Source organism: Osmerus mordax, chromosome 19 (assembly GCF_038355195.1).
Source record: "Osmerus mordax isolate fOsmMor3 chromosome 19, fOsmMor3.pri, whole genome shotgun sequence".
Taxonomy (NCBI): Eukaryota; Metazoa; Chordata; class Actinopteri; order Osmeriformes; family Osmeridae; genus Osmerus; species Osmerus mordax.
Window position 1 is genome coordinate 5,009,189 of NC_090068.1, and position 11,668 is coordinate 5,020,856.

The window sequence follows — 11,668 nt, forward strand, 5'->3', positions numbered from 1 at the left end:
CCAGACAAAGGTCAGCCAGTGGCACAACGGTGATGAGTGCTCTGCTGACGGAATCTAACACAAAACAATTCCAGGTCATACTAACTGTCTCCACTGTCTGTCTTTATGTCTGTTCTTTACACAGCCATCCCTTCCCAGACTAAAGGTTCACTCTCATGATGCAGGTGGTTGATAGATAAGAGTTTATCAACACACTCTCTCTCTCTCTCTCTCTCTCTCTCTCTCTGTCTCTCTCTCTATTTCTTTCTTTCATCTCTCTTTCTCTGTCTCTTCCATAGTAGTTTAGGAAGCTTAAACCAAATGGTTTGAACCACTAAATATCTTGTTTTATTTTTACTATGATAAGTATAAATCAAATTGTCCTGTAGCTTCCAGAAGTGGTTTTGTATGACAACAAAATACAAAATGTAACAGATTTTAAAATGGAATATCTCTTAGGACTCAGATTTGTACCACTTCTCACCTTTTTGATTCAGTACTCATTGTTCCAACCTGAGGGGTAGCCCTGGAGTCATGTGCCTGACTGGGTATCTTTTACCCAGAGTCAACATCTGTGTTCTTGCTGTACACACTATACCACAGTAAACGCTATTGCCAAGGTGTTGCACATTGGTTGGGGTTGGTCTGCATCAAAGATGTTTACAGCAACCGCAAATTGTCATTGAATGTGTGAAGAAGCCCTAGCAAGAGGTCACAGCCACAAACCACAGGCATCTTGCTGACCAGTTGAGACCATCCACGCTTCACCTGCACACACACACACACACACATACAAAAAAAAAACACACAAGCACACACGCACGGGCATGGATTACTTTTTTCTGTTGTTTTTGCAGTCAATCAAAATATATATATATTTTTTGTACCAATAAAGCAACATGAAAGAAATTACGACATGGTGTCGTGCCTGCTTGCGGTTTTTATAGAGAGTTTATGGTTTAACTGAACAGCTTCACAGTTTCACTGGGACATCCTGCTCTGTACTGGTCGGAAATGGAAAATAGAAAAAAAGTGATTGATTGTGCGTGTGGTTTACCTGTGTGTGTGTGTATGTGTGTGTGTGTGTACATGCATGCATTCCTGCATGCATGCATGCATACCTGTCTGTGCAACTGCCGTGTATGTGTGTTTGTGAAATAAAGCAAACATTTTATTTTCACAATTACATGACATGACCATTGCAATTCAGACAGACTGAATTTGAAGGTTACTTATATGACATTACACAATGCAGACGTGAAATAATGACTGACAACCTTTGCTATAGTTAAGCATTTATATTTTGGTATCTACACAGATCCAGGTGTGCATGTCCCAAACTATCCCTGAATTCCAAACTAATAGCAGTACATAATCTGTCTCAGTCTCAGGGAGTATGATATTTCTGTATTTTATTGCCTTGCGATCCATTGTATGAAAATTGTGCAAATGTGTGTACTCTCCATACAGTGTCTCTCATATCTGGTCTGCCTCATGTAATGTGAAATGAGGTTGACACGTTTCCTGTTTGTAACAGAAAAATATCTGGGAGGTTAGACTACGCAAGGTATCTATAGAGAACAAGAAAAGCTAAATATAGACTGTGAAAGAGTGAAACCTTTCAGACAGCATTCGACAAAACCCCTCAGGATGCTCTTTGGCCTGTGAGAGACATAAAGAAAAAAGGAGTGTGTGAGAGAGAGTCCGGGAGAACGACAATACTCATCCCATATTTTTAATTGGTTGAAGAATGACAGGTAAGATCATAAGACTCAAACGAACCAAACATGCTTTTTCACATAATTAACACCTAACATTCATGTAAATATGCGAGATAGTCTATTGTTTTTATTTTCTGCTGTTCAACATTGTGTGAGTGAAAACGTGTATTTTGCGTTGATATTTTGATAGGAAACAATAACAATAATAGTCTTACAGTATAGCGTACATGAGCTCAGAGTCAGGTTTTCAAGTGAAGTGTTTTTTTCTGCCAACATTTCATTTCTGCATCCTGTTTTTAAAACCCTGCCGTCTTGCTCCAGAATACGTCGACCTAACTTGTATCAACTATATCAATTCAATCAGAAACACCATTGCACCGTAAAATGGTTCTGTAATCTGAAATGTGTATGTCATGTTCTGGTGTGGATGGGAAATACAGAAGGTTTGTACATTTTGAATGACTTCATGACATTTTTGTATATAGGCTACCGAGTATATATAGAGTAAGGCACAAAATAAATTGTAGTTTGTACAAATTTACTATTATATTGTGTGAACAAAATAAAAGATCCTTCCAAAATATTTTATTGATACTATTCATAAATGTTTGAACATGGGATGACAGTTCTCAATAATGCTTGATTACCCAAACTTAGAAAAGTACAAAATACAGATCCAACCCTATCGTTTGAAAATATTTTTATAAATTTGGATTACTAAGGAGTAAAACGACTTTAATAGAACCAACATCTGACACATGAACAATTATTTTAGAGAAGTGTAGACCTGTAATCATTCAATCAATGTGTCTATCAATGTATCAGTAACAAACAAATGCACTCAACTACTATAGATTGAAATGTATATATAAACCTTTATTTTTCAATACCCAACTTTTGAATTCTTAGGTTCTTTTCCTGGGATAATTATTCAGGAAGGCTTAAAATTTCAGATCTATAATTCTTATACACAATACGATTATTTGAAAAAGAACCAGCTTTAGTTTGAAACAGGGATTAGCATGTGAGCGTTAACACATTTTGTGTGTTTCAACAGACTGCAACAATTTTTGGGTGGGTCTGGCTCTGACCGCCACAGCTCTGCTCATATCTTTGTGTCTGAACGTTGTCTTCTGCTATCTGAGATGCAGAGAGAGGTTTTACAGAAAAGGTATGGTACCATCATCCACAGCTGGCTTTTGACACAGCCCCAGAATGTGTTATTCAAAACAAAATAACAATCAGACCTTGACATTTTGCACCAAATCATTCAGTGTCTGAATCAAGGAAATCCACGTTTTTTTTGTTTTTTCTTCACTTTCTTTTATTGTAAAATTATTTGAATCAAAGAAGCTACTAAAGCTACAGGATAAATGTTTATTCTTGGGCGCATAGTGTGTTCTTGCAAAGTGTACTAAATCATGTTGCAGAATGTTCAAAATGTTTTCCATTTCTCTTAGACACTGACGATGATCTCTTGTACCCAGAGTCCTCCCAAAGAGAAAGGTAAATGTGTGTGTGTGTGTTCATAAACATGTGAATGGTGTACAAATGTAATGTGCATCTATATCTTTCAGTGGGTTCAGTCCCTTGTTTGTGGAGGACCAACATCAACAGCAGGAGAATCCAATTTATGGTAACATCAACACAGACAGAGGAGGTAAGACAATAGCCCTATGGTGTTATACCCTTCTGAGACCCAGCAATTTATTCTCGTCCACTTCAGTTGTCCACAATTATTTTGTGACATTTCTAATCCTTAAAATATGTTTACTGGTCAAACCAAAGACCTATGTTACAGTATGTAAAATGTAAAAATGTTAAAAACCTTTTCATCCGGGTCTCTGGTATAATGTGAGTGTATTCAGAGCGGACCCCAATTTCACCTGGTGGCTTCATACCATCTGAAGCTTACTGTTCCAACCATGTTGTAAATGTCACAAGATGAAGATGTAATTAGAATGTTAAGATAAAATATGAGAAATCGATTACTTTCCATGAGCGTGTTCAATGGCTACCGTGAGCAATCATTCCAGGTCAATTATGTTTGTTTCCAAATAATATGTCTCTGCTGCTTTGTTAAAATGGCCAAAGCGGCTGAAATAATGAGCCTTAGATCCCAGCTCATTTTATGGTTTCATGCTTAGGTTACTCTAAAGGTAAAACAAGTCAAATCAAGAAGAGTGTCTCTGTTTTCGTTACAGTCCCAGAGGGCAACTTTGAAGAAGTATGCTACGAATCCATGACCATGCAACGTGTTCGAGAGGTGGGACAGGTAGCTCTTTTTGTATCCATTGTGTTAGTAAAGTTTTTGCTATACAAGGGGTATTACAATATTATATAAAACATGAGACAACACTATTTTAGATGTTCAGCCAACATCATCTATGAAAAGGATATACTTTATATAATGAATTGCCAATACATGTTATCTATTTGCAATGCAATGATTCAATATACATAATCCAAATGTTTCCAGGGTACTTGTCAAGGCCACAATGACTTGAACAAAGTATCTAAGTATAGAGCTGTGGTCTGTACCACATTGTAAAGCTTCTGCCCTAAATATAGGCCATGCTCTATTGACTTGCTTGAGAATGTACGGGACAGGATGTCAAAGCTAAAAGAGAAATTACTCTAGTTTTTTCAGCAATGTTTGATTGAATCTGCTGGACATATTTTCATTGTCCAGTAAACAGTAAACACAATTCTATTACACTGTTGCAAAATGGCGTATTTTGTTATATCTGCTGGCAATTGTTAAAAAATAATTTTATTTGACAGTTTTGGCATGATACATGTCTGCTAACTGGCTAACTCATCACTCTCACTCCCATCGCCACTCTTCATCCTGCCCTCTTTCATAGCCCATTACGCCAGCGGAACCCGATCTGAACTATGCCTCTCTGGACCTGAATATGGCTGCTCAGAAACGCAAGAAGAAGCGTCGCCACCAGCAAGGCCAGAACCAGCACCAGGCCCAGGCTCGCCTTTCCCAGCCCCAGTCTCAAGCTTCAGCCCAGATGGGAGGCTTTCTGGAGGTGGAGGCCATTGTGGAGGCCACCCTCCCCTCTCGCAGCAGCAGTCCCATGGCCTCACGTCACAGTATCTACCTCAACAGCCAACAGATGGCACTGGAGACGGAGGAGAGGGAAAGGGAGAAACTGAGGGACATGGAGAGGGAGAGAGTGAGGAACTTGTCAGATGAAGGTGGGATGCAGTGGGAGGTGGATGCACAGTGGGAGAGAGCAAGAGAGAGGGAGTGGAACAGGGACTATGGAGTGAATGTGGGTGAGGCAGAAAGAGAGGGAGAGATTGATATGGAGACTATTCATGAGTGTTCAGATCATTTTAGCAGCAATTTGAACCATGAGCCGATCAGTGAACCTGATGAAATAGTTTAACGTTTGGCACATTAGGGAGTTGTTTGCTGTCAAGCCCATGTAGACTCAACAGTATAATAAAAAAACAAAACATGTATCCAGAATAGTTTAAATTAAAAGATTTTTTATGTATGTGCCTCATTACACCCAGTAAGTACCGTATTATTCCGAAAATAATCGGCATTTTCTATACACCGCACCCCACCAGAATGGGAGCTTTGTGTTTGTAAATCTGAGTATAAACCGCACTGGAATATAGTCCGCACTGGACACGGGAACAATGATACCAAGCAATGGACGAATAGGCGATCTTACAGCATGCCGTTGTGTAACACAATTTGAAAATGAAAGTAAGTAAGTGCATAATGTATGTTTTCTATTGCCAGGGAATTAACTAATATTTAAATAGCATTCAAGAAAAAAGTGTTTCTACTGTTGTTGTTTTTTTTTATAAATATAAGACCACCACAAGAAAAATTTAAAATCGGTGTATAAACCGTGGCTTTATTTCCAAAAAATACGGTACCTTAACATTGGAAAGTGTTGCAGTCACTCTTACTTGTTCTCACAGTTGAGAATATAACACTTACAACACTGTAGCGTTTGGAGGTTAAAGGTCACCAAATGGAAGTTTTGAGTGATTTCGTTGAGAAAGAAAATGTTGAGGCCAACATCAAAGCTTATATCAGATACTGCTGTTGAGTGATTGTTTCTGTCGATGCTGCTGTTTTGAGGTTTTCCCTATCTCTGACTTTCACAAATATTTTACTATGCTATATAGGATGTATTTCCTTTTTCAGTTGCATGTAAAGAAACGCGAGATATTGTCTGTGCAAACTCACAGCAAATGGACAAAAAAATATATATTTACATGCACAGTCATAGTCAATGACTATTATCTACATCTATGCAAACTATTTTATAGATGGGTTAGAGCTTGACTCAATCATAATTTATTTTTTCATGTTCCTTGTCGATTATGACTTTAATCAAATGTATGGATATTCAGTGAAATCAAAATTATTGTCCAGTTGTACTTGAGCCAACACAATGGTATATTGTATGCATTTTTATATTAATATATATCCACATGCAAGTGAATTACAAACTGAATGTATTATTTACTTGCCAGTGTAACCTTGATTAATGGGTATAGCCACCAATGAGTTGAAGACTTCTGAGTCAATGTCACAAGTCACATGGGTAGTAGTTAAATACAAAGCATTCCAGAGTGGAGGAACAAAGCAGTAACAACTTAATAAATAGTTAAATAAATAATAAAATATATGAAATATGTAATTTAAAAACATGTTGTTAGATGTCATGTTTATGTAGCTTATTAGGTACCATATTAATATGAAATGTCACTTTTCACAATAATATTACCATATTGTATTTCAAAACACAACATTTTATTTATGGTATATTTCATCATTGTATAAACTTAAATTCATGATGTCCTTTTATCATGTTACTTATTTCTGAATTCCATCATATTTGGCGTAGGTGGGCATAGTTCATAGCTAGTTTTGTCTAATCATCCTAAGAAGACTACAGTAGAATTTGGACATGAATTCTGACAATATTAACTGAGTCAGCAGTGGATGAAATAGCCATCGTTGAAACAGTATGCCCCAGATAGCATGTGATTGAAACTGAAAATGTATGTTGAAAATGACCAGTGACCAACTAATCTAACCTTAGACTCCTACTGTTATCATTTGTGACAGTGTCAAGTCAAGATATTTATTTCAAAGAAAATATTTGAAATGACAAAATAAATAATAATAATTACTGTAAATATCTTAAGATAAATTGATGAATAAAGATATATTACTTTGAAAAAGTGACTCTATATAAACAATTACTGTTATATACTCTAGTAAGTAGTGGAGATTTTAAGTCTGGGGACATACAGTATTTTTTGAAGGTATATGTTAAGATAACTCTGGATCATTTGTCTTTTCTTTTCTTGGGGATTATGGTTTAAGTGTTAGCCTGGTCCTAACCAGACTCTCGTACATTTCATTTGTACAGGGAGTCTGGCCTCGCTCCATTGACAAGCGTTGACTTCCTTGTAGGCGGGTACTCTTCTGAAGTTTAAAACTATTGGATCTGCCCAGAACCACTCTGCCATACAATCGCTAGCGTTCGCCTTAGACAATTCCTTCACCACTACTGTAACAGAGCTACCTGCCGTAGCTGGAAAAACCTTTCCTGAACCCCGTGGGGAGGAGGGCCACAACATCATGGCCACCAACAAAACTTAGCAAAACTTGTTCTTGCTTCGGCTTTAGTTTATAGATATTCGGTAGTGTTGCCACAACGGACCGAATGGCTTCGCTCGCATCTTTCTCCGCGCCATTACGGAACTACAACACAAACTAGCGCACAACATCAGCGTCATCGTTCTCAGCCACTCCCTCTGTTCGCTGATTCGCCGGTAGAAAATCAACCGGAGACATCTGACTTACGTACCTCATGGCCAGACCTAGTACAGAAGCAAAATCAAAATTGAGCGGAAGTACGTAGGAGGGCAGAGACAGGCTAGTTAAGCGTGCCTAACAGTGCGTTCACACTGCAGCGACGCAAATCGCTTGCCATCGCTCGCCTTCCCACAGTTCACCACGCTTGGGGGCGTTTCAAACAGATTGATGTAGAATGTAGTTCTCTAAAGTCACTGTTGTAGTTGTCATGGCCAAGTGTGCAGACTTGGGTTTACGTACTCGCAACATCGATCAAAATACAACTTGTATACAAAATACAAAACTGTTTAATAGACATACATGTTGACATGTGTAAAAAACGTTTTATTATATTACTCAAAGTCTCTGCTAATCTGTCGATACGATAGGGAGTTCCAGCCGGGCTACCTAGCTAGCTACAGTAGTTACCACAGAACGAAGTTACGTAATGTGACTAGACTGAATTTGAAAGTACAAGCACCAACAACTTCGGCAACCTTGCGCCATGCATTGTTTTTTTTAATTAACATCTCTGTACGAATTAGTGATGTGTCTTCGTGAACGATTTGTTCATTTTGAACGAATCATTAGTATGACTCGGGAGTAACGAGTAGCCTCAGAGAGCGATTCGTTCATTTTCTCGTGGCCGAGAACAAAAAAAAAAGTTTAAATAACTAAACCTAGAATTATCACTTGTAAACGAATATCCTTCACGTCTTACTAAACCTAGTCACGCAAAAGTGAACGAGGTAAACAAATCCTTTCTGTTTCTCCTCTGAGCCTATCCAGGTCACGTGAAAAATGATCCAAAGATCCGTATCCAAAGACCCAGTCAAAATGAACGAATCATTTCTGTTTCCTCTAGTTACCAGTATGCAGGTCAAGTGAAAAATGATCCAAAGACTCATACCCGGCAGATGAACGAATCAAGAAGACCCGGTTGTCAGAAGAACGAAACATTGATCCGAAGACACGGTTGGGAGGAACGATTCGATCATCTGCCGGGTACGAGTCTTTGGAACGTTTTTCACGTGACCTGCATAGGCTCAGTACTGGTAGCTAGCAAAAACAAACGATTCGTTCATTTTGACTGGGTCTTCGGATACGGATCTTTGGATAATTTTTCACGTGACCTGCAGGCTCAGAAGAGGAAACAGAAAGGATTTGTTTACCTCGTTCACTTTCGCGCGTGACTAGGTTTAGTAAGACTTGAATGATATTCGTTCACAAGTAATAATTGCAGGTTTTGTTATTTTCACTTTTTTTGTACTTTACTTATAGTTCAGTGCTGCTTAATTGGGTGTGCTTTGCCTTCGGCAAGGGCGCAACCTTTGTTCTCTCACATATATATTATTATTATTTTTATTTCTTTTTGCCCCCCTAAAACTCAGTCAATATTTGGCCTACATAGACAACGTAGGTGTCAAAAGTTTCGTCTTGGTAGCGATTGAGTTGCTTCTATTGGAATTTACGTTCCGTTGCATGGTTTAGGCTTAAGTTAAGTTTTTGTGGCGAAAAGTGAAGCTAACGGTGGCTAATTTGGTAGCCACAGTCACTGACGTTACTAACGTCACTGCGTCACTAACGTCACGAAAACACGCGTGACTACCTTTGGCAGAACATTCGTTTCGCATCTGTTAACTTGGGGGATAGCTAGGCTAACTATAGCTTTACTGCAAGGCAGCTGCAGAAACGCCACAAGAAAAGAGGCCAGGGTGATAACTATTTACTCATTTTACTTTGTGATATGACACACAATTGTGATGTGTAATGTACAATATAAGCTGATATTATTAAGGAAGTACATCTACTTTCGGAAACAGTAGTCTACTATTTCACTGAAGTATTAGCATCATGACATTAGCCTGTGTTGCCCGGGCAACACATACTACAGTGGTCTATGATGTATCTGTTTTCAATCGTTAAAATAAACATTCCTCACATACATTTTCGTTGTAGGATTTATTATGACATTAGATTACAAGTAAACGATTTGTGGGTGAAATTATCATTACCTGTGGTTTCAATCCAGTGTATCACTGCAACGCAGTAGCCTACGCGAGACACTACAAGCTACACGAGACACTACAAGCTACACAGCTGTTTAGGAAGTCAAACGGCGACAGAACATGTTCGGCACTCCCCTTACTTAAATCAAAAGTCTATCTAACTACTAACCTGAACTTCATTGCCACAGCCTAAACTTTGTCAATCTGTACATGAAAATTATTAATTTCAGCCTAAACCGTACAACGGAACGTTAAATCTAATTCAACCAACGCAATCGCTACCAAGACGAACACAGCAGTAGTCTAGTACTGTACCGTAGTAGTAGAATTTACCGGGGCAGCTTCTCCACACAGGGCTATATCGCATTTTGCGTTGTTACTGACAATGATTGCTACCAGCGAGCTTTTTCTGAATGAGCGATTTTCCACTAAATAAATGTCAAGCTTATTTACGTTTTGGGGGGCATATTTTCAGTTAGCAGATGGTACTGTTTGAATCGCGATTCTATCTTCTGCCGGTAACGTCGTAGAATAACAACATGTTTTCCATTCATTTTCTATGGAGCCAGGCGAATCGCTTGCATGGTGCATTGTGGGTAGCGACGCGACCGAGTTGAGATTTGCTTGAGTTTGAGTTTTTGAGTTTTTCGCTGGGCCAATCGGAGTGTTTTCTTGTTTCTCGTAACGTAGCAACCATGGTAAACATTTCTAGCTTTCTAAGTTTCAAGGTGGAGGAGAAACTAATCGTTTGTGTGGTTGCTTACCCAGTCCTGTACGATACATAGCTGTATTCGTACTAGTGATGGGAAGTTCGGATCATTTTACTGATTCGGCTCAATTTACAACCGATTTTTAAACGGTTTGGTTTGTTATCAAGGTCAGATATGTTGTTATGTCACTGCATGCTTCTATTCTATATAAAAAATATATATATATATTCATAAGTATGCAGTGGCATAACAACATCTCTGACGTTGATAACAAACCAAACCGTTTAAAAATCTGTTGGAAATTGAGCAAGTTATGGTCATTTAAAAAGTACATGTAGCATCAACACAATGTTATGGATGAGCGAGTTGACTGTAGCAAGATGGCCGCCATTTGCGGACGTTCTAGACTCCGCCGTAAGACATCTCTATATATATCTATGGATGTAGGTGGCATTTCTTGTTAGACTTCCGGCTCTTCCGGTCGTTTTTATTCTATTAACTCCAGTCAACATTTACAAAACTATCTCCCCCAATAATTTTTGTTCGATTCTCGAACCTGGCTCATACTACTAGCTTTTTCATATAATTTTTTTTCCTGATTTTTGCTAAGTTTGAAACCAATCCGAAATGGGTAAATTAGCACCCCATGTATTTGCTTACGTCAATAAAAGTTGCCTGCAAATGTGCTCGCGGATACTATTTACTTTGAAAGCTGCTACTTTAGCTAATTCAGAAAGCTCGTCAACAGCTCCCTCATCTAGCTAACTTTGACAAAAAAAGATTCTGACAAAGTTTAGTTTGAGGGCGTTTTGTCTGAGAATGACGCCGTTTAGTTTGAGAGCGTTTTGTCTGAGAATGATGTTGTTTGGTTTGAGAGTGTTTTGTCTGAGAATTGTGTCATTTGGTTTGAGAGTGTTTTGTCTGAGAATGACGCCGTTTAGTTTGAGAGCGTTGTCTGAGAATGACGCCGTTTAGTTTGAGAGCGTTTTGTCTGAGAATGATGTCGTTTGGTTTGAGAGCGTTTTGCTTGAGAATGACGGCGTTTACTTTGACAGCGTTTTGTCTGAGAATGACAGAGGTTTTTCTGAGACTTAAGTCGTTTTGCCTGAGTCTGACGACTTTTGGCGTGAGACTTCACGCCTTTTCGTATGAGTCTGACACTTGAGTCTGAGATCTGAGGATGTCCTAAAATGAACACCGTAGTGCCTTTCATTCACAAAATTTGCTTATCATACCTGAACATTGCCTTTACCAAGTGTATTTCCCTTAAGTGTTATCTTTCCCATCACAATATTACCATGCCTGCCATACTGAGGACACAAGTCCTTGTTGCTGTGCAATTATATTTACATTTTGGTTTATTAGTTATATGCAGAAATATGTACACAGTACTGTACAGAA

General features: G+C 38.5%; 1 protein-coding gene across 3 annotated transcripts; it reads left to right on the forward strand.

Annotated features, from left to right (window-relative positions):
* The first annotated feature begins 1,605 nt into the window (after nucleotides 1-1,605).
* LOC136963382 (histone-lysine N-methyltransferase set1) lies at nucleotides 1,606-6,819 on the forward strand. Of its 3 annotated transcripts, none has more exons than XM_067257498.1 (6): nucleotides 1,606-1,736; nucleotides 2,758-2,871; nucleotides 3,161-3,206; nucleotides 3,278-3,360; nucleotides 3,905-3,975; nucleotides 4,568-6,819. In XM_067257498.1, exons 1-6 carry the CDS (start codon nucleotides 1,730-1,732, stop codon nucleotides 5,102-5,104), a joined length of 858 nt encoding a protein of 285 aa, XP_067113599.1. In that variant the 5' UTR covers nucleotides 1,606-1,729; the 3' UTR covers nucleotides 5,105-6,819. The 3 variants fall into 3 exon arrangements, with proteins under 3 accessions (XP_067113599.1, XP_067113600.1, XP_067113601.1); XM_067257499.1 differs by having other exon boundaries at nucleotides 3,905-3,966; XM_067257500.1 differs by lacking the exons at nucleotides 1,606-1,736; nucleotides 3,161-3,206 and having other exon boundaries at nucleotides 2,780-2,871.
* Nucleotides 6,820-11,668: the final 4,849 nt, after the last annotated feature.

Excerpts from the sequence above, each read along its gene's own strand:
- LOC136963382 (XM_067257498.1), top strand. Across the intron at positions 3,207-3,277 it reads GAGTCCTCCCAAAGAGAAAG|TGGGTTCAGTCCCTTGTTTG; the intron begins GTAAATGTGTGT and ends TATATCTTTCAG. Across the intron at positions 3,976-4,567 it reads GTGTTCGAGAGGTGGGACAG|CCCATTACGCCAGCGGAACC; the intron begins GTAGCTCTTTTT and ends CCTCTTTCATAG.